At 39.1% G+C, this 24226-nt stretch overlaps 1 protein-coding gene across 1 annotated transcript; it reads right to left on the bottom strand.

The window, feature by feature from the left end:
• Nucleotides 1-383: 383 nt before the first annotated feature.
• LOC139462354 (very-long-chain 3-oxoacyl-CoA reductase-like) lies at nucleotides 384-23193 on the bottom strand. Its single transcript, XM_071244011.1, has 10 exons — nucleotides 22962-23193; nucleotides 19602-19648; nucleotides 19169-19244; nucleotides 17036-17143; nucleotides 9564-9628; nucleotides 8351-8395; nucleotides 7806-7922; nucleotides 6254-6319; nucleotides 4813-4962; nucleotides 384-2228 (listed from the first exon to the last, which is right to left on the bottom strand). The coding sequence occupies exons 1-10, from the start codon at nucleotides 23143-23145 to the stop codon at nucleotides 2121-2123; spliced, it is 966 nt and encodes a 321-aa protein (XP_071100112.1). The 5' UTR covers nucleotides 23146-23193; the 3' UTR covers nucleotides 384-2120.
• Nucleotides 23194-24226: the final 1033 nt, after the last annotated feature.

Below are 24226 nucleotides of genomic sequence, written 5' to 3'. Positions count from 1 at the left end.
ACTCACACAATAGGCCACCTGTACACAGTGCAGACGGAAACACACACAGCAAACACAACATTCACAAAAGCAAACTGTTTGGACCAGAGGACATACCATCTTGTTGACACTGAACAGTTAAATCTGCAGTCTTTCAGAGACCAATTTCATATATCACTTAATTACAGTTTACAATGTCAACTCATTATGTTCAGCAGTTGAAACTTATCAAAGATGTACTTCTATCATTCCTACAAACCCTTAAAATATCTGTTTCAGTCACCTTTTAAAATCCTAGCAATTTAGACAAATCATGAATTAAGGAAGAGAATATATGGATGTCAACTTCTCTATTATGAGGAACTTATAATACCTGTTCATCAGGTGATCTGAAAACACATGGTGAAGGAGTAAGCATATACTCCGAACATTGTGTTCCTCATAATAAAGAAGTTGACGTCCATATATTCTCTTCCTTAAGTGCATCACTTCTGAATGCCTTTCAAAGACCAAATCATGAATTGGAGAAATAATCCGACATCAATACCAGCTTTTTATTTTTCCCCCGGTCACGCAAGATAAGAATTCCAAAAGAATATAACAAGAAATTCCTATAGATTTGACAGAAACATTTTCTTGTCTGTTTCTATTGCCCTGGACTGATGTAGCTGTAGTTCTTTTGTCATGGTCATTTGCAAAACTACATGTACGTACGTACGCTGTTACTCCTATATGCTTGTACATGTGACACAAATAAACAAACTAGAAATTGCATTTATAACTGTACTCATCAAAAGAGGCCATCATAATTAGAGAGGTTATATTTGTGTGAAATGTGTGTGTGTGTGTCTGTGTGAATAATCCTCTGTATCGCTCGACACAACACTTTCATACACCAACACACAATCACAACAGGTCTTTTTCATCATCTGTAAAGCGCTGACATCTTCACATCAATCAGTTATCATATACTCCAAACGTGACATTCACAAGGGCTACTAGGATAGAATGAATCAAAGCATCACTTTCCAGAAGAACTAAAATATCTGACATGGTAAGGCCATGCTTGGAGACTGTAAACATGGTAAACTGTATCCAAACACAACACCAATTTAATAATAATAGTTTTTTTAATTCGGTTTAGAACATGCAGATATTTTGAGAAGTGTAATCAGAATGTTGAAATAGCTTATTAATTATAGAATTTGATAAAAAAATATCCTGAAAACAATCTGTTAAATAAGAAATATAATTGTGCAAACAAAATGCAATCTCATTAAAATCAGATCTTAGTTCTCGCTACAGCTAAACAAAGATCTGAGGACATCCCATTATGGCTCATGTCAGACCGACCTTGAGCGAACTTTGACTGACCAATGGAATGACCAATCAGAAGGCAGCTTTCTCATGCTTTACGGCACTAATTTCAAATTGGCGTCTACGCTTCGAAAATTATTTTGACAAATTCTCGATTGCTAATTTGAAACCTGAACAAAAGAACATTCTGGAATGGCTAACAGATGGTCTAGATTGTATTGATTCAGTCGTTAAACCAGTAACTATCGTTCGGAGTTAAAGTTTTCAAGGTTGCATGATTAGAAATCACATTCCGACTGTCACTTACATAATCTGTTAAGCGATGCTCTGATTGGTCGGATAAAAGGTCGTTCTGACGTGACCCCTAATGGGATGTCCTCGGATCTTTGTTTAGCGGCAGCGAGAACTGAGGTCTGATTTGAATGAGATTGAAACAAAATGTTAGTTGTCAATACCTTCAGGTGCACAAGATGTAGTGTTGTCAACCTGTCAGGAAGACTTCCAATGTTCTTCATGGATGACTGATGCCACTGATTTGCTTTAATGCCTTGATATGCAAATAAATAATGCTGTTATTAATGATAAATGCACCAAGATTTATTGACAGAAAACAAACTATATAATTTGTCCTTGTTCCTTTGCATAATGCCAATGACGTGCTGTGATTCTTGTATTTGGAATGCTGTACAAGTGGTTGTCCTCCACAAAAAAAACTCCAAATACTTTTATTCTAAGAAGTGAAAAGGACAATTCTAGTCATCCTAGCAAAACCAAAGTGCTTTCATTTACCTAAAAATCAATCATAATAAGTTCACAGAAGTATGTCAGTTCTCTTTGGCCTTCCTCCTCTCTTTACGTTTAATGGCTGACTTCCTTGCCATTTTCAAGGTGCGAAAAATGACAAAGTCAGGCAGAAGGATCGTAACAGCACTCTGGAATAGAAGAGATTATTGATAAGATATTATTATTATAGTCATTAGATCGCAGTGCATTCAATGTGCATCTTCAACCTGCATCTTCAAACTGCATTCTGAACTTGCATTCTGAACTCCCTGGGGAGAATACAACACAAGATTCATGTTAAGTTGGTTGGTTGGTTGGTTTGTTGTTTAACGCCGCACTTAGCAATATTTCAGCTATATGACGGCGGTCTGTAAATAATCGAGTCTGGACCAGACAATCCAGTGATTGATATCATGAGCATCAATCCTACTGGACACGCAAAATCATGTTTCTTGTGAGACAAGTCATGCTTCAGTGAGGCGCCTGGTTGAAGCACTGGAAACTCAAGTTGTAAGACTTATCAAAGTTGAATTCTATTTTGTTGTAGCCATAGAGAGCTATGTTGTGTTTTTTTTAATTTCAGTGTTAATGGATAGATGGATAGACAACTGACAAAAACCTATGACAACACTTTGATGATGTCAAGGAGTGCTTAAATTCTGGAGAGAGATCCACAGTTATTTTTATATTCATTTAAGCAAAGACTGTAGGACGTATTTTGTCAACAGTGGCACCAAAGTATTTCTGAATCACTTTATCTTAGCAATTACAGCAAAGTAAAATCATTGTTACAAACTGAAAGATATTTAACTTGTTTAACTGAAGAAAGTTTAAACAGAGCTTATTGTAAACTTAGAATTTCATAGCATAATTTTAATGTAAATATATGTCTTACTTATATGTGAAACGTATTCCCATTTAAGGTATAAATTTCTCCCCATGTTGCAAGGTATTTTTAAAGACCGTTAGTTAATGATAATTCTGCTAAACTCTGAAAATCCTGATAAGATCCATGCTGTTTCTGTATTCTTGAAACATGTCTTTATAATGAGATATGTGTAACTTGATTTAAAATCTAATCATGTACATCACGTGACAAATGTTAATATTCAATCTGCATTGTACTATGGGCCTCGATGCCTAAATTACTGAATAAACTGTCTATTACCATAAATTCTGGGTTTTTTCTTCTAACTCTATGGCTGCAACTATTTGTAACTCTTACAATAGTAGTAGATTGTTAATCCGACAATCGTCTTTATCCGACACTAATGATAGGAACCGATTAAATGAGTGCTATTTAGACCTGGTAATCCAACAGTTTCGCACTCCGACTCTGACACACCTAATTTGCAACAAATTACCGAAATCAATCAATAATCAATCTCATTAATCCGACACAGTGATCAGTGTACTTAGTGGTCAACAATCCATGAGCACACAGCCCGTGTTTTGATGCGAGACGATTTGGCTGCTAGATGCATATTACAATGGCTGCAGAGATAAACTTAGAATAATAATAGAAGTTTAACCAAAACAATTAATGCTTTAACTAAACCAAACAGGATTAATCACATTTTTAGATGACCTCAATCACATTAAAATCAGATGTATGTTATCGCTACTGCTGAGGACATCCCTTTACAGAACGACTTTTCACAAACTTTAACCAACCAATGAAATGACCAAAAGGAAGTCTACCTTAGCCACAAAGAAAGCCGCTTTCTTTAGCCTTGAGGCATTAGTCTCAAACTGGCAATTTCCATCCCAGGCTAAGCTTTTCAAAGTATTTTGAATCAGTCATACAACTAACAGTAGTTCAGAATAACATGTTTTAAGCATTAGAGATTGCATGATTAGAAAACATATTCTGCTAAAAACATAACATAACAAGATGAATATTTTCTTTTTCATAATATCATTACCATCTATATGTATCGTTATTTATTGTGTAGTTGTCAAATTTTTAATCAAAAACGTTCATACGACTTAATTTTGTTCATAATCCGACATAATCCTATGCAACCAATGTCGGATTAACAAGACTTGACTGTATATATTTTCCCTGACTGAGACAAGTTTATAATAACACCGCTTTTCTTAAAACAAACTTAATTTCATAGCTCTCTTACAAACAAGACGCTGCTGGCGATCTATAGCCTGTTTTTATCTTGTATCGTTATGTCTAGTGCTATTCTCTTTTATAATTCCGTACTAGTGTTTAACTATTGATAGTCACGATATGGCTGAAATATTGCCGATGTGACTTAAAATTTTAACTCACTCACTCACTACAAACAAAACATTTGTGAAAAAGTGTGCAAAAAGTACAAACCCTTAAAGATGAAACAGTTAGAAGTAGTCACTGGACACAGAAATAAAAAGGGATTTTACAACTGCTTCAAGACACTTTCTTGCATTAGCTTGGTTGCTTTGTTGTTTAACGCTGCACTCAGCAATATTCCAGCTATATGATGGCATTCTGTAAATAATCGAGTCTGGACCAGACAATCCAGTGATTGATATCATGAGCATCAATCCACGCATTTGGGATCGATGACATGCATCAAACCAAGTCAGGGAGCCTGACCACCCGATCCTGTTAGTCGCCTTTTACGACAAGCATAGTCACCTTTTACGGCAAGCATGGGCTGCTGAAGACCTATTGTACCCCGGAATCTGAGCAAATGTTGTTAAAGCCTGTAGTCAGCATGTCCGACCCAGTACACTTACCTGTAATGTATGCATGAAGTAACCATTTGTGGAGTTGCTAGTGCCCAGAGTGGCGAGGGCAGCACGCACATACTGGTCTGGGAAGGGACAGAAGGGGTTGGATCGACGGATGCCACTCAACTTGGTGGCGACAAAGTTCGGCCTCACAGACTGGAAGAGAAAAAGAAATAACCTTCATTTCGTTGAAAAATTACCAGTCACCCGTCCTCAAACTGATGTTGTATTTTTGTTCTATTTAGAAAATCAACCCTAACACGTTTTCTGTCTAATTTTACCCCCTACCTTTTGGAATATTGAGAATTATATCAGATAAACGAGATATAAAATTGCTGTTCAGAAAATAAACATCCTCTTCATTATATCACTAGTTTTAAGAATTGAGTTCAATATGTTTTGCTTTTATAGAGGTATAAACTACAGGCCCCTGAAGCAGGATAGTCATATCACTGTAACACCGAACCCATATATATAAATAGAAAAGGTACATCACTTGCCATCTTGGCCAAAGTTGAAAACTGATATATCGTTTAAATTAAACGGAAATGTACACGTCATGTTCACAATACCTCCCAACCTCCCTCCACATACGTCCTGCATGCCACAAAAATTCATTTTTTGGCAATTCATTACCTACATATTATTATTGGCTCAATTGCAGCTGTTGGTCACAGAAGTAAACAAAAAATCTCTGTGCTAAATGGTGTCGAAAGCTCTGATTGGTAAATATCACCATGTGCTTTTGTTATGGTTGAAGCGCAGACCAATCAGAGCCCTCAACGCAATTGATGGCGGAGATTTTCGTTTACTTCCTGCAGGCTATTACAAATTCCTACGGACAAGTACAAATTTCCCCATTGTTTTGACATTTCAAGAGCATTTTCACCTGGGTTACAAAGCGTTTTAGATAAGTTCTAAAAGCTGGCTGGGGATCAGTTCTACCCTCCCATGCCCACAGTCTTTTTATGAACAAGATGACAAAAGATCAGGTAATGCATCATCCAGCAACAATTTTCACATTGAGCACAAGTGAAAAGCAACACCTTCATCTACTATCATCCCTGACCCCAGGGGCCTAGATGGTGAGGTGAGGTGAGGTGAGGTGAAATTGGGTTTAATGTCGCATCCAAGATTATTGCACTTATATAGCGACGTGCATGCACTTGTGTGTGTGGCTGCTTGTACTAGACCGGACTGATGCCGATTTATAGTGCTAGCACACTGAGATACCATGCCGCAGTTTAACATGAATACCCCACTCAGACACAGTATACTGACTCCAAGCCGACCAGTTCTTGCTTTAACCCCTTAATGCCGAGCAGGGTAACAACAAGTACCTTCAAGTAACGTCTTTAGGTATGATGCGGCCGGGGATCGGACCCCGGACCTTCCGCTCTCCGGGCAGACACTCTACCACTAGACCACGGAGGCGGTCAGGACCTACCTGGAATGTGATGCCTCTAGAACCATACTCAATCTGGAGTGCTTTAGTGAAGTAGTCCATGAACACCTGCAAGTGGAACCAGGCACTGTAACATCCTTGTCAGTAGTTTTCACACAAACATCTGTATATATGTCAATGACTTTGCCCAAAGAAATGTAATAAGTCAATGGAAAAAGTCAATAAGTCAAAGACACAAAACACAAAAACTGCCTATGCCATGTGCTTACAAATCAGCAAAAATGGCAGAGGAACCAGAACAATGAATCAAAAGCAATACCCTTCGTGATTGGATTAATAAGTACGATCTGGCCAATGAACGTGGCGAAAAGAAAAGTGCTTGACAAAGTCACTATAGCTACTGGCAGTGTTTTCCTATGATACAGAAATTACAATGCAAAGACACACGCTGCTCAGAATTTCAATAATGATTTTCCGATGGCAGTTCATTATTTTATTGAATTGATAAAGTAAGCAGGACTAATCCTTAATATTTACTTTTCAATTATCAAATCATGAAACAAGTGACACCTTGCTTCTCGTTTCTATCAGTCAAAAGTCTGACTACTAAAACAAACTGTACATTACATCACACAATATGTACACTGGATATGTGGGTTAGGCATAATGCGACTCGGTCTGTAAATAATTGGGAATGATCCACAATGCCTGGTTTCAGGGTACGATGACACCCTATCATCCAGTCACCTCTCACCACCACGGGTTGCTTGAGGCCTATTCTCTCACAGAATAACCATTGGGATTAACTTATGTGAAGACGATTTAACTACTGACCCGTTGGACCGTGGCCAGTTCAAATTACAAAGGGCTTGCTGAAACGTAAGTAGATGACCCGTCTGGCTAGTCATCTCTGTGTATGTTTAATTTTTTTAATTCGACCATCTCAGTAGAATGACAACCAGCAGCCATTTTGTAATGTTGTGCACAACTTCTTTATTTGTTTATAAATCACCATGAAATGAGGCAAATGGAAGTCTAAATTTAATCTCAGTGCAAAAACATTTTAGGGGGGAGGAGTTCTAAACTTTCAGAGCCCTTCTTGGTGGCTAACCAACATCAGGTTGGGCCACTTCGCAGCCTCCACCATTAAGTTGTTGGCCAGTCAGTTCGGAGAAGGGCCAGTAACTGTTAAAAGGGGCAAGCCCTGCTGGCTACATACAAATTTGTTGTTAAATCTAACCCTGTGAAGACATTAACATACACCAGATATAGTAACCTATTTCTATTCAAATGTGCTCCTGGGCACTCATATTATGCTTGGGTGTGCCCTTTGGAATTTAAGCATGCCAAAAAACATACATTTGATCAATCTTCGAGTTGGCAAAATTCTCTTCACCAGGAGCTAGCTTCAGATGGCAAATAAAAAATATTTCAAATTATGAATCTCTTTTATTTCAGAAACATACTGTGCCTTATTTTGAGATTCAAAACTATGATCAGCAGATCCGGGAATAGCTAAGGGACACAACTCTGAAAGTTTCTACCACTTGGGACAGCACCCCTTGGCGAACATAGAATATTGAACACAGGTTACCTTGGTGGCAGAGTATAATGCGAGAAGTGGCAAAGGCCTCTCTCCTGCTGATGATGCAATGTTGATGACGTAACCACGGCGACGCTCAGCCATGCCTGGTGCCACAATGCTGCTCATCTGGAAAGTTTACAGAAAATAACATGTTATGTTTTACTTTGACAATGAAAGAACTTAGGTCAACATCAATTTCTGTACTAACTGAAACAGATATAGTGAATAAAGTTAAATGTTAATAAATACAATTAGTCATGTGGAAACTAGTATCTGTCCATGCACACATCATGGTGAACATGGTGAACATTAAGCTGAATTTGAAAGAGATACAATAAGCCCTTTGGAAACTATTACCTCTCAGAGCTCACATCATGGTGAACATGGTGAATATTTAGCTGAATTTTAAGAGATACAATAAGCCCTTTGGAAACTATTACCTGTCGGAGCACACATCATGGTGAACTTGGTGAATATTTAGCTGGATTTTAAGAGATACAATAAGTCCTGTGGAAACTATTATCTGCTAGAGACAAGCATGACAAGAAACTTACCATCACCATTGACAGCATATTGCAGTTCAACATATCTTTAACCATCTGCAATGTAAATATGCGTTAGTGTATAGAAAAGACCAAAATAAAAACACTGCCACAGCACTGTAGCTCTCCTTGGCATGAAGTCAACAGTCGAAACTGTCAACAAAAGCAGCCACTTCAACATTACCTGCTGTCAAATATTTCCTGCATAAATACAAAACTCTATTGATTTGAAAAAAATATGATGACATCATAACAAGAAAAAGGCTGTGCAAAGCTCAAATAACAGTCAAAATCTAAAACATGTCAAAAATGGAATATGTCTTGAGCCCCACTGTATAGACACTATACCCCGTAGTCCAATACTGGTGTAACTTTCTTTCACAAGCCCTGCTTGAACAAGACAAAGATGCTGACTGTTTACTTTTTCTGTCAGGTCCTTTCAGCATGGAGAAATGGTACAGATTTATAGCCTTCAGACGTTACTAGTCAATGAGGACTACCATCAGTGGAAGTTTACTGGTCCTCAGCACAAGTCAGTACTTGTAGTCTCTTGGTAGCAGAAAAGTGTGAATTTGGAAGGCTGCGCTTGTGGGGACATACCGAGCCAGTGGAATGTTTTGTAGACTTGGGCTTTTTACTATAGGGAAGAAATCATTGGTCAAGCGATGCATATTAAATCACAAGGTTTCCATCTTTGCCAAGAAAGGGAGTTGACAGACTGTAAAAGTCCAGTTTCCACCCCTGACGAACAAGGCCGAACTTGAAAAGATTAGGAAAATATCTGTTGACGTTAAGTTGATGGTACACATGATTTGCAGATCCTGCAATCTACCGAAATCTGCACGGAAGTTTACAAACCGGATGTTGATTTCGTTACACAAATTTCATTGGACTATGCATACACTTGTTAGTTCAGCCAAAATAGAACTCCATAATTCCAGCCTAATTCGGCAAAGGTGTAAACTGGACTTTATTGTCCGCTAACTCCCATTCCTCGGAAGGATGTAAGGTTTCAGGATGACATAACTAGTCTCCCTAGATTTTCACGGACTGGTGTCTGATAGTATTCCTGGACTACAAGGACTAGTGGCTACAACCACAGATTGCTGAAGTTAAGGACAGTGAAGAGGCTTAGTTTGTCTTCAGCATGACCAGTCTATGCATTGTCAGCTTCCCCACCGTCCCAGACTGTGAGGGCATATATTATGTAAAGAGACTGTATTACCTTCTCTACGTTGGGTATGTCTAAGAAGTACTCTGGAAGTTCATAGGCCATGCCAACATTGTTCACTGAAACAAATTAATACAGATGATAATAGAAAGTTTTCACCAGGCACTGGAGGTGAAACAATACATCGGTGCACTGGAGGTGAAACAATACATCGGTGCACTGGAGGTGAAACAATACATCGGTGCACTGGAGGTGAAACAATACATCGGTGCACTGGAGGTGAAACAATACATCGGGGCACTGGAGGTGAAACAATACATCAGGGCACTGGAGGTGAGACAATACATCGGGGCACTGGAGGTGAAACAATACATCAGGGCACTGGAGGTGAAACAATACATCGGCGCACTGGAGGTGAAACAATACATCGGGGCACTGGAGGTGAAACAATACATCGGCGCACTGGAGGTGAAACAATACATCGGGGCACTGGAGGTGAAACAATACATCGGGGCACTGGAGGTGAAACAATACATCGGCGCACTGGAGGTGAAACAATACATCGGGGCACTGGAGGTGAAACAATACATCAGCGCACTGGAGGTGAAACAATACATCGGCGCACTGGAGGTGAAACAATACATCGGGGCACTGGAGGTGAAACAATACATTGGTGCACTGGAGGTGAAACAATACATCGGTGCACTGGAGGTGAGACAATACATCGGCGCACTGGAGGTGAAACAATACATCGGTGCACTGGAGGTGAAACAATACATCAGTGCACTAGTGCATCGTGATTTTTCATGCGCTGATACAATATGTTTTTTTCTGTATCAATACAAGACTATATACTTGATGAGGTACATTACTGCTCGTTTAATGACCCCTAGCATTTTTGTTAGTCAAAAATCGCAAAAAGGTGTTTTGTCTAAAAATACCCGCAACGAACATGTGTCTACAGCTAGCTTTTCCATTTGAACCTGCTCTGAAATATTAATAGTCAAGAAGTATCGATGCGATTTGACATAAATATGCATATCGTGATATGCATCGTATAATGACCTTGTATCCTTTCACCCCAACCCTCACAGACATATCATGTAAGCAAGATCAGAGCTCCACATAAGCTGCGTATCTGCGTAAAATATGCATAAAAAATGCAGAAATATGCAGTAAAATAAAATCCAAGCGTATCAAATACGCAACAAACATTACAGATTCGCTACAAAAATCAAACTTGTGCGTATCATCAAAATATTGTGAAGTAACCCTGTGTATTCAATTAGCAAATCAGCAACTTATTATGAAATTATAAACGGACATTCCGTCAACCTTGCCAAACTCCACGATGACACTTACATCATGATCATTTGCCATCACACTTTCTTGTGGAAGTATTGTGGTATTTTTTAGTCCTATAAAGCTCTCGAACCAACAAGACACCAGTTTGCAGGGACTACGAGATGAATAGTGGTTTTAAATATTTAACTTAAATACCCACATGTGTAAAAACTAGTGGGTAACAGAAATTTGAATACCCAGATAGAATTACTGATACCCAATGATCTTAAAATGCATGGGTAAAATACCCACAACACCAAAAGCTTATCTGGAGCTCTGAAGATGGCCTAGGTTGACACCATTGGTCATATCCAACTACTCCCCAGACTCGATCACGAATACATAAAATAACTAGATTTAGTGAGAATGCAGCCCTCAGCAATATTCCAGTTGTGACAACAACCTGTAAATAATCCAGTCTGGACCAGACAAACTAGTGATTGATATTACGTGAGTGAGTGAGTTGGGTTTTACGCCGCTTTTAACAGTATTCCAGTTATATCAAGGCGTGTCAGCTTAACCCTCATAGTGCCTGGACGTCAGTCAGCCTGCAAACCGCTCAGTGCCGCACTATGCTGACGTCGCGGTTACAAAAACGTATACATTGTATCAAAAGTGTTGCAACGTCTTTATTTCTTCACACAATGTAACCAAATTGTATAACATGCAACTCGAGTTGATTGTCTTTCCAACAGTATCTAAAGTCACCAAATCCAAAAGATCTATGCACTGCCAAGCCATCGATAAATGTGCTGGTATTTCAAGTTTCCTACTTTTCCACATTAATCGTATTATGGACGCTCCCGAATATGGCAAGCAAAGTCAAGTAAGCGCCCTTGTTTGAAATCTAAATGACCAATAATTCATAACATTGGCAAGTACATGTCCTAACAGTGATAGACATATGATATTTATGTTGAAGTACACATTCACTGAGAATTTTCCGTGAGTTATATTTACCGATAAAAAACCCGATGAATTTGTGCGTGTTTTTGACGTCAAAACAAAATTGACAAAGTGGTCGTGATTAATTCATACGCAGACTGTTTCAAAGATTATGTCACAAAACGAATGACAGTTTGGAATGTATATATCGTGAAGAAATCCCGGTTACGTCCATGTATGTTTCAATGACCGTGCTCTTTTATTAGTGATAAAAACAACTTCCGGGTAATTGACATCGTACATTTTCAAACGACCAAATGTGAAAGATCGCTAAACAGCCCTGACAATACTCAAATTGACATCGCTCAATATCGGGCATCATTGTTATTTCTTAATAATTAACAAGATTATACTAACGTAATACCACCCAAGAGTAAGTACATGTAGATTCAATCAAAATTGTTGAAACGTTTTCATGGGCAGCAAATCTATTCAACAAACCTATTTTCGATCACTCGCAACTCAGGCGCCATATGTCATTGTTTCACTATGAACACCAGAAAACATACATCCTCGTATCAGCTCGTATTTCGCACTTGGCTGCCTAACTTAGACCTTTGCTCAAAATATACTTGTATGGCCAGTCCATGAAATACCACTTTTTCTTTCATTTATTCATTTGATTTATAAATACGACTTTAGAAGTTTATTTACACCTATAGCTAGGTATGTACATGTACATTAAAGGACATACGTAATAGTTTATTTCCACTAGTTTCCCATTCCATCCCATTCTACTGAAGGAAAAGTTTGAAATAGATAATGATCGTAGGTCAATGAAAGTAATGGAATTATTTGTCATAAAAGGAAAAATATATATTTGGTATTGAACTCCGAAAATTTAACCAGCAAAATCTTACATAAAAGTTTATTATGTCTTTCCTTTTTTTCTTAATTTTGGCCTGGCTAAACAACAGCTTGGAGGGAAGATATACAAATTAAAATGGTGAAGAAAAAAACCACAAGAATGTATTGATTTTGCTCTTAGACAAATATTTATTTAAAAAGAAAATCTATTTCATACCTAGGATAAAAAACAAAGTAGAATCTAATTGCTACTATATGTCACTGGTCGAAGTATTTGGTAATTTAGATAATGCAGAGTGAAAAAAGACATACATATAACTATATAAAACATCAAAACGAAGTCACATTTACTCTAAAAACTGTTTGTCTTTCAGAAATTGATTATCTATATATTGTGAGAAGATCTAATTACTTTTACTGTTTATGTTATAAATTGAACCATTCGAGATTCCAATAGATGAAGCTAAAATATTTAAAAATCTAGGTGGTTTAATATTGGATCCATTTTGACAGCTTTCTCACTGTACTCAACTAAATGCATATTATTTTTTTGGAATATCAAGCCTTCAAACAGATATGAAAAGCACATGTCAACATACCAAAATTAGAAAACTGCGCCAAATATTCTAACACTGTTAGTCAAATGATAAGCGGTCTCATTCACTCGTCGGTCGCCGTAGACATTTTCCAATCGTGATGTACAAGATATGCTTTCTAGTTCAGTCAAAGAGAATATTGTTATTTGGAAAATGAAACCACGTGTATCCATTATACTACCACAACATTAGATCAGCTGTTTCAAGTGACGTCATCCACGTCACAACACGCGAGGTCAAATCACGCGCACCTGTCCAGACGACAAATTCACAGCGGCGGGAAATCACCGACCGTCTATTAGCCTATTTGAATAAAATTGCAGATTGTAACGAAATAAAATTAATTGTACTCATTGCTGACATTTCAGATGACATATCAAATAAGAGTTGAAGACTTGCAATAGATTATCATACGTTAATCGAGAGTACAGTGTACATGAATAATTTGTAAATCTAATATCATTTTTTTATCTAATATCCATAGCAGAATGTTTGAAAACGAGCTATGATATATTCCATTTTCTGAAGAGATTAGTAATGTGTATTTGATGATATATATGCATACACGATTGGTTATCAATTATCTTCTACAATTACAACATGTACCATGTACATTAGACTCATGGAAAATACTATTTCAGCAAACCAATCACACCGCCATTATCACAGTTTCAATGAAAGGAAAAACAAATCGAAATTGAACTTAAAAGCACAGCGTATCCATAAGCGGTTAATCCAAATACAAAAAGGTATTGATGTCATCATTGTAGAAGTTATGTTGATGTTTTCAGTAGTTGCATTATGTTTGTATCGCTTGTACCATCGACAGAAACGGGGCCCGAGCTACCACATGTGGAACCGACCTTGACACAATTTGTTTACAATATGGCGTCGACTCACGTTAGATGTCGTGGCCACACTTCTGAAATCTCCATTTGCGACAAAATGTGAAACAGTTAGGGCAAGTCACTCACACGGTCAGGTAGTTTGAGCAATCACACATGACTCTTAGTCATTTCATATGAAAACAGTAGCAGTTATTTGTCTGAACGGGCAAATATGTAGGACAACCTGTAAACAAGAAATCGCGGCACAGATATGAGGCGAACGTACCCTGTCGATCACTTCGGGCTTGGCCATTCAATGTTTAGGTTTTGATCATGAACCTCCTGCCCATAAATATACACAATACCAACTTAATATTAACGATTATAGCTATCTTTCCATATCTTTGATTTGAATATTTTCTGTAATTCAGCATCATAAACAAAAAGACAATCTGCACTGTCGGTTGGTATGCAGCGCCGTGCTAAATCGCCATGACACACAGTCGATAAACATATGCAATACTTGAACAAAAAACTTCCGTGGCCGACTAAACGTTAGTACTCTTACGCCAATAACTGTACAGTGGGGACAAGTAAATCTTTCTGATCAGTCCGATCAGATTTCTTTTTCAAATTGGCTGTCTGATATAATAATAGTTACGTGTATGTGACATGGGTGCATAATAAACATTGCCTTCATTCGCATGAAGTTCAACATGGCAAAAAAAGATCGAGAAGCGCGGTAACCACATTACTAATCTCGCCATATTTCGCAGTCCGTAGCACTGCATAAAATATGAGTTACACGATATTGAAGTTGAGATGATTAGGGTGATGATGGTTATAAATTCATTCAATGAACGTCATAAATGTAATGGAAATATACACTGTCGTTTTCTCATGCGTACCGACCATTCCGCCATTACCGATAGTCGATAAAAATATACAAAACGTGTAGATAAACTTGTTCATAAGGAGTGAACAGAATTGTATTTACGTGAATAAGTATACAGTTGGGAAAAATATGTCTTTCTGATCACTCAGGTCATATTTTTTCTTATGAACAAGGATTTTGTCTGAAAATATTTACGTGTATGTGACATGGGTGCATGATCAAAATTCGCCGTCATTCGCTTGGTGTTCAAACATGGCAGAAAAAGGCCGAGAAGAGCGGTAGCCACTTTACTAATCTCGCCATATTTCGCAATCCGTAGCATTGTATAAAGTATGAGTTACACGATGTTAAAGCTAAGATGATTTGGGTGATGATGGTTATAGTTTTGACTTTGCGCACTCAGTGTTAAATATCAAAATTCACAGTTTAAAAAGGGCATTTTCTCGGGACCATATATGGTCCCCTGGCACTATGCGGGTGTGAAAAGTGAGGGACCATATATGGTCCCGTGGCACCAAGAGGGTTAATGTGGGAGGAAAGCCCGAAGTGATGCAGGTCTAAGACGTTTACCACCTCGGTGAAACCCAAGAGCACGGGTATGGTGCTGACAAACCTAGAAACATAATCTGGGCAAACCGGGATTCGAACCCACAATCATAGGTTTCTGGCGTGCCCAATGGACGCAACTCTGCACAGCGAATCGCGGCGCCTCATACAACTGGGCCACCCGTGCCCCCGATTGATATTACGGGCAATGATACATTGCTGTTGGGGTACAATGACAGGCAATCAAGCAAGTCACAGATCCTGATCACCCCATTCATCAAGTTGCCCAGTACTGATTACAGGGAACCATTATTCTAACCCGGAATCACCACGCAGCTTCATTTTTTTAAAACATGACACTTTTTACGGACAGCAATTTTTTTATTCTTTGTCACGATGTTTCAGAGATACTCCTTAATCCTTCATTAGGTTATTGTTTCAGAAAGAACAGATTAAACCATGTTAGGATTGATGTATAATGTTTCTATAATTTTGCATAATGACCTATCGTTGCATCAGTTTTACTATAAGGGTAAAGCTATTTTTCAGGGCATTATCATTTGCAGAAGTCCGTGGTCTTCCATTAATTGCCCGACAAAGGAGGGCAGTTGAAAAGACCGATGGCTTCTGCAAATGATGATGCCCTGAAAAATAGCGTTACCATTATTATAGCTTAAATGGATGGAATTTGTTATCAAATAAAAAGAAACAACAATATCGGTTCTGAAACATTTACTGCAATCTACACGAATGTCACTGACCCACTTTTACAAACCAGATGACGTCACTATTGAACATGACGTCACTTATCCCTATCACATGACGTCACCTAACAACGGGCAGGATATTGGCCTGTCGTCAAGCAATATGAGGGCATTATCAAGTTACAGTGGCCCGCTCATTTCTGTTAACATGTGGGCAATTAAATGATAATTCTATCCATTTTAGCTATAATTGTTAATATATAGGTTAACAATGGCCAGTGAATTCCTGGCTCAGAATCAACTGCAACAACACCAGTGACGTCATCATAATGCTATAACTACACAATGGCCAGTGAATTCCTGGCTCAGTATCAACTGCAACAACACCAGTGATGTCATGCTATTGTTGCAGTTGATTCTTGATGAACCAGGATCTGAATCCACACTCCTAGGTTTCTGGCACACCAAAGGGATGCCCTCGTGTTACACGGCCAGCTGGCCCTCCATTTATTTTGAAAAATACAGTTGGTTGGTTGGTTTGTTGTTTAACGCCGCACTAAGCAATATTCCAGCTATATGACGGCGGTCTGTAAATAATCGAGTCTGGACCAGACAGTCCACTGATTGATATCATGAGCATCAATCCAGGCAATTGCGATCGATGACATGCATCAACCAAGTCAGCAAGCCTGACCACCCGATCCCGTTTGTCGCCTTTTACAACAAGCATAGTCGCCTCTTGCGGCAAGCATGGGTTGCTGAAGACCTATTCTACCCCGGAATCTTCACTGGTCTGAAAAATACAGGTCATCGAAGTTGACACCAAACCCTAAAACTGTAACAAGGAAGAGTATGAACTGACCGAGTGTCCCTATTTCCAGACCCTGGAGCTCCCTCTCGATCCGCGAGTAGATGTCAGGCCGGGTGAAGTCCACCGCAATCACTCGAGTCTGGATGTGATACCTGCTCTCTGCAAGACAACAACATTTAAGACAGAGGAAAATGGGATTTCTTCAGTTTCATAGTTTCCTAAATTCTTAAAACCTCTCTTCCTCTATTGGTCCTGTAATCAGTGAAACACATGTCACCCATACAACACTGATCCAGAGGAGGGGTCCAGGGGTCCACCACTGATTTCAGTTATTCGTGTTCACAGCCAAACAGACTTCTTGATTTCAGACAGGATGTTACAAAGAATATCATGAAGATTTGTGGTACAGTAAACTACGGTTATAATGAACACGCTTATAACGAACTGACGGATATAAGGAATTTACTTTTTTAGTCCTGACTATTTGCTGTAGTTATGCGGTTTATATGCTTATAACGAATTACGGTTATAACGAACTAAAATTAGTAGTCCCTTTGAGTTTGTTATAACCGTAGTTTACTGTATATTTAAATATTATAGCCGACCTGTGAGTAATTGAATCTGGGTGAGACAAAATAGTGATTGAAACCACAAGCAGGGAGCCTTGTCGTCGGAGAACGATGATACGTTTGCAGATATAGAGAAAACTACACGGTGGTGAGGTGAGGTGAAATGGGGTTTAACGTCGCGTCCAAGATTATTGCACTTATATAGCGACGTGCATGCAAGTGTGTGTGTGTGTGTGTGTGTGTGTGGCTGCTTGTACTAGTCCGGACTGATGCCGATTTATAGTGCTAGCACACTGAGATAACATGCCGCAGTTTAACATGAATATCCCACTCAGACACAGTATACTGACTCCGAGCCGACCAGTCCTTGCTTTAACCTCTTAATGCCGAGCGCCAGACAGGGTAACAACAAGTACCATCTTTTAACATCTTTAGGTATGACGCGGCCGGGGATCGAACCCCGGACCTTCCGCTCTCCGGGCGGACACTCTACCACTAGACCACGGAGGCGGTCAGGACCTATCTGGAATGTGATGCCTCTAGAACCATGTAGTTATGCTGTATATGTTTATAATGACCTATGGTTATAACGAACTAAAATTAGTAGTCCCTTTGAGTTCGTTATAACCGTAGTTTACTGTACTTACATTTACTGACCAATGACTGAACAAGTCATTTGAAATAAATATTGGGAATTTGTTTGTTTCTCGGCAACAAAATAACACCTCATCTTCACACACCATATTACAGGTCATAAAGTTGTAACAAATGTGACTAGGGTATGCTGCAAATTGTTTGCTGATGAATATTTCTCTTTGACAGTTAAATACCCAATCCTTAAAGAACAATGATAGCAGGTCTTTGAAAGGCATTTAGAAGTGATACACATAAGGAAGAGAATATATGGACGTCAACTTCTTTATCATGCGTTCCTCATAATAAAGAAGTTGGCATCCATATATTCTCTTCCCAATAAAAGCAGCTTGATAAATTAATCACAGTGACTGATAATTACTTGTGTAATTATCAAGCCAGGAAGAGTGAGTGAGTAAGTTGGGTTAAACGCCGCTTTTAACAGTATTCCAGTCATATCGCGGCGTGTCAGCTTAATGTAGGAGGAAAGCTCGAAATGATGCAGGTCTCAGACATTTACCACTTCGGTCAAACCCACGAGCACGGGTATGGTGCTGACAAACCTAGAAACATAATCGGGGCGAACCGGGATTCGAAACCCCAGTCATAGGTGTCCGGCGTGCCCAAAGGACGAAACTCTGCACAGCGAATCGAGGGCCTTAGACGACTGGGCCACCCGTACCCCCCAAGCCAGGAAGAAGCCCAGACACAATGGTTGTGTAGCAAGCAGGTGTCAGTAAATGTCTCACAACATTCAGTATGGCAAACCAGCAGTAGAAACTAACACTTTTACCCCACTAGTCCTTATGATAACATGTAGCAAAAACTCTTACAAATGGCAAATTTCTACTGGTCCTTACGATGCTTAACTAGTAGGCAGTTTTGTAAGGATTATAGGACTAGCGTTGGCAAACATACCAACCTACAAAGCTTCCTGTGGTAGAGCTAATGTTAGAGTCTATCCTGGTGTTATAATACTTACCTAATTCTTTGGCAAGATCATCCAGTTTGGACTGGGTCCTGCTAATCAGTACAATATTGAGACCTTTTTTGGCCAACTGAAAACATACAAAAACACAATTCATGTATTTCAAACTGAGCACTCATGGCAATGAAAAACATTATTTTGTCCAAAATTAGAAATGTTTCAGAGGTTATAGGTATTTTTATAAATTCACAAGTATTTTGTACATATACCACAAGAGTTAAAGCCCTTCAGTACATTGGGGCCTCCACGGCAAAAAGAGTAAGTGAGTACAGTTGTACCCATGAGGGAAATCAAACCTAGGTCTTCGGTGGGACGTGTGAACGCTGTAACCACTAGACTACCCCACCGCCCCCTTGCACAAAAGGATATTATTACACAAACATGGACTTTAGCTTGATACGAATGTTCTTCTGTATATATTGTTTACCTGTTCTGTGTATGCCTTTCCAATACCATCTGTGCAGCCTGTCACCACTACAATAGAACAAAGAAGGTAGGCACATGACACACAATAATAGACGTCACGCGGTTGAACATGTAGTGAGTGAGTTGGGTGTAATACCGCTTTTAACAGTATTCCAGTCATATCACGACATGTCAGCTTAATATTTGAGGAAAGCCCGAAGTGATGCAGGTTTCAGATGTTTACCACTTCGATGAAACCAAAGCACGGGTATGGTGCTGACAAACCTAGAAACATTATCAGGGTGAACCAGGATTCAGAACCACAATCATAGGTTCCTGGCGTGTCCAAGGGACGCAACTCTGCACAGCGAATCGCGGCGCCTTAGACGACTGGGCCACCCGTGCCCCCTGAACTTCAATCAACAAATGTATGTTGTCGACGATGAAGCACTCATCAATCTTTATTTCTTAATCATCATTTTAGTATTTTTACCAAAGCATTGATCAAAAAAGGTGTGTCCTTGGGTCCTGGAGGTTAGATCCTTTACTACTTGAACTAATGACCCTTTTTTTAACATTACATACATTAGGGTGATGACAAGGGTTCCTGTGAAAATCCCTCGTTAAAGGCAACTACCCGGGTAAGAGGGATTGCGTGTTCTGGCTGGCTGGCATGGTTGATGCAATTTATCATCATATCCCAATTGTGTAGATCGATGCTCATGAGGTCAATCACTGGATTGTCCAGTCCAGACTTGATTATTTACAGACTGCTGTCATATAGCTGGAATATTGCCGAGTGTGGCATTAAACAACAAACAAAATATGACAAGGGCCCATGGATTGGTTGGTTGGTTTGTTTGTTGTTTAACGCCGCACTCAGCAATATACCAGCTATATGACGGCAGTCTGTAAATAATCGAGTTTGGACCAGACAATCCAGTGATAAATATCATGAGCATCAATCCACGCAATTGGGATCGATGACATGCATCAACCAAGTCGGCGAACCTGAGCACCAGATCCCATTAGTCGCCTTTTACGACAAGCATAGTTGCCTTTTACAGCAAGCATGGGTTGCTGAAGACCTATTCTACCCCGGAATCTTCACCGGTCAGGGCCCATGGATTTCCATGGTTAAATGTGCTGACATTACAGTCTTCAGAATCTATTGCAGTGTTCAAATTTCAGCCAGGAAAGATCCAACTTGCTAATTCAGATTTCCCAGATACATAAAATGTAAAGATTACTGAATCTGTCCATGATTACTTTATCCTAACTAATCACTTTAATAGCTTATAAGTGTTACATGTTTATACAAAACATAACAAAAGACAATTAAGTTGTGCATAGATTACATTTTACCAACTTAGTTGAACAATATTACAACTTAAAATATGCATTTTATATAATTATCTACTGTGTGTTGTTCTTAAAATTGTATTGATCATATTTGTACTTTGTCTTCAATTGGCATTCTGCCTATTGACCAATGCTGGTTTTCATTTCATGGAAATATAATTATGTTTTTTAAATGTAAAATATTATCCATATATAATCACCAGTATATATTAAAATTTTCCATAAAGAACATGGTGTGCTCTGTTAGACATGCAACAAAAAAACTTCTCAGTGTGAGTGAGTTTGTATATTTCACTGATCATTTTGAACCAAAAACTAAAATGATGGATGAACAAGACAACATGACAATGACAAAATATGATTCTATTTTTATCCACAAACCAGATTGCTTACACTTTGCTCAATGGACAAGTTCATTTACCGTACTCAACGTAATAAGCGCCCCGCTCTAATAAGCACCCACAGCGATATTTGCTGATATATTGGCCAGTGAACAATCCCAATTAGCACTCCTTCAGATTGTTCAATGTACACAGGACTTATTTATTTGTGTATAATACCCACTCGGGTGTCATATGCACCCTTAATTATGGGCAAATAAATTCTGGAAAATATATCTGTCGTATATAAACATTTCAGGCTGTCAGCATAAACCACAAAATTTACAATCTTTCAACCAATATAATATTTGACTAAGAGCCCCATATTTCTAATTTTGAGATTACCCTTGGTGCTTATTACGTCAATGTGGTATTATGGGTAAATCAGGTTTTAATTTAAGTTTTATACTACATCCTGACCATTAGGCCATGTCATGTTGTCTTAACTGTAGGCACATTGGAATGGTAGGCACAATCGGAAGTCACCTTTCAACAGAATTCCAGTTATATCGTGCAGTGTCAACCTAATATGGGAGGATTGGTTGGTTGGTTTGTTGTTTAACGCAGCACTCAGCAATATTCCAGCTACATGACGGCGGTCTGTAAATAATCGAGTCTGGACCAGACAGTCCAGTGATTAATATCATGAGCATCAATCCACGCAATTGGGATCGATGACATGCATCAACCAAGTCAGCGAGCCAGACCACCCGATCCCGTTGGTCGCCTTTTACTACAAGCATAGTCACCTTTTACGGCCAGCATGGGTTGCTGAAGACCTATTCTACCCCGGAATCTTCACGGGTCTAGCCCAACGTGATGCACGTCCCAAACGCTTACCACTTTGGTGAATAAACCAAGAAACATAATCTGGGCGATCATAGGTTTCTTGCGGGCCAAAGGGACGCAACTCTGCACAGCGCATTGCAGCGCCTAACACAACTGGACCACCTGTGCCAACTTATCAATGAGACCCACTTACAACCTGAACTTTTGAAGTTGAGTTTGAACTGTGTTATTTGAAGTGTGAAATGCTTATTTTAATTCAACAGAATAGTTTGTATACATTAGTGCATAGTCATTGTCGGATACACTCAGGACATGACCAGTTGGTAGATGACTTCAAAAAGGTGCCAACATATCCAGCAAATGGGATGGAAACCATCGTTGTTTCACATTTCAACTTGTCTCAATAAGTTTTTGATTACTTCCAGCAAATGGGGTACGGTTATTTCTGAAAAACTCAACCAGTAACTTTTTTTCTTTTTTTTTTGTGAAACTGAGTGAATGCGCTTATTTATGTCAATTTATGAAAAACGGGACGAGGGGGAAACAAAGTAGTGAAAATTGTAATTGTACCAGTTATCACCATCGTTAAACAGCAGGTGTCACGTGTCGACTTGCAATGTGTAACCTTTACATTACACATTACTGTAGGGACATTTCCGTCACCTAATGCACTACGAAAGTCTACATAATATTTGACAGTGCATTAGTTTAACCTTCACAGATCATACATCTGTCCTACATTAGTAGGACTTCCAAGACTAATCTAATTGTGACTTATTTTCGGAAAGGTGTTTCTAGAACATTGTCTGCCTAACAACAGGATAGATGCTGCGATTTTAGTTAAGAGTTACCTGCCCATGGCCCGGCTTTCGTCACGTCTGCAGACAATCCAAGCGCTGGTCCCAAGAAATGCTCTGTAAGGAACTGATATACCCATCTGAATGTTTTGAAAGCAATGTAGGCTGCCGCAAGGGCACCCAGTACAGAGAAACATTCGTTATAAGCTCCAAAGTACGACTGCATTGCTGACGCCATGTTTGCTTGCTCACGCTATAGAGGTCAAAGGGCTCACAGTCATGTGATCACAAGTTCTCAATGCAGTCAAGCTCCAAACAGTGTGTCGTCGACAAGATCTCTGTTCGACTGTCCAGACGCGAATGATCATGTTTAATAAACGATATAAATGAACAATGGTATATTAAATTTCCCGGGCAGTCAATATGGGGGGTTATTAATTGAGGAGAGCAACAGTTGTGACACCAGTTAGCAGACAGATCGGTAACATATTATTCGTGTGAAATTAAAAAAAAGGCAAATGATTGAAAATAATAACAAACTCCGAAGGCGTATGGTGTGTAGCTTTTACTTTCAAATCACACAGCGATATAATGCAAACCGATACGTTTATTACTCGTAAATGATGATATGAAATATATGCCTATTAAAACGCACGCGATAAAAAAAAGTCTGGCGACACAACCTGACTATACTACTCTAGATCAAGCTCTTATTCCAAAACAAGGCATTCTTCGAAATCATATCTATTCGAAAACATCCTTCGATAGTGTGATAAGTGTATGCGTTGAAACAAATGTAGTTTTCCTCGAGGAGTGAGTGAGTGAGTTAAATTGGGTTTAACGTCGCTTTTAACAGTATTCCAGTTATCACGGCATGTCAGCTTAATGTGGGAGGAAAGCCCGAAGTGATGCAGGTCTCAGACGTTTACCACTTCTGTGAAACCCACGAGCACGACTGACAAACCTAGAAACATAATCGGGGCGAACCGGGATTCGAACCCACAATCATAGGTTTCTGGCCCAATTTAAGGGACGCAAATCTGCACAACGAATCGCGGCGCCTTAGACGACGTGAGCCCCTTCCTCGAGGAAGAATGGTTATTTTAAATTAATCTTAGAAATATTCGCCAACCTGTGAGGTGAGGTGAAATGCAGTTTAACATCGCGTCCAAGATTATTGCACTTATATAGCGACGTGCATGTGTGTGTGTCTGCTTGTACTAGCCCGGACAGATGCCGATTTATAGTGCTTGCATACTGAGATACCCGCCCGCTGTTAACATGAATACCCCACTCAGACACAGTATACTGACTCCGAG

Source organism: Haliotis cracherodii, unplaced genomic scaffold (assembly GCF_022045235.1).
Source record: "Haliotis cracherodii isolate W230 unplaced genomic scaffold, xgHalCrac1.p SCAF_15, whole genome shotgun sequence".
Lineage (NCBI taxonomy): Eukaryota > Metazoa > Mollusca > Gastropoda > Lepetellida > Haliotidae > Haliotis > Haliotis cracherodii.
Note: the sequence above shows the minus strand (reverse complement) of the source record. Positions and strands in the feature narration are given on the sequence as shown.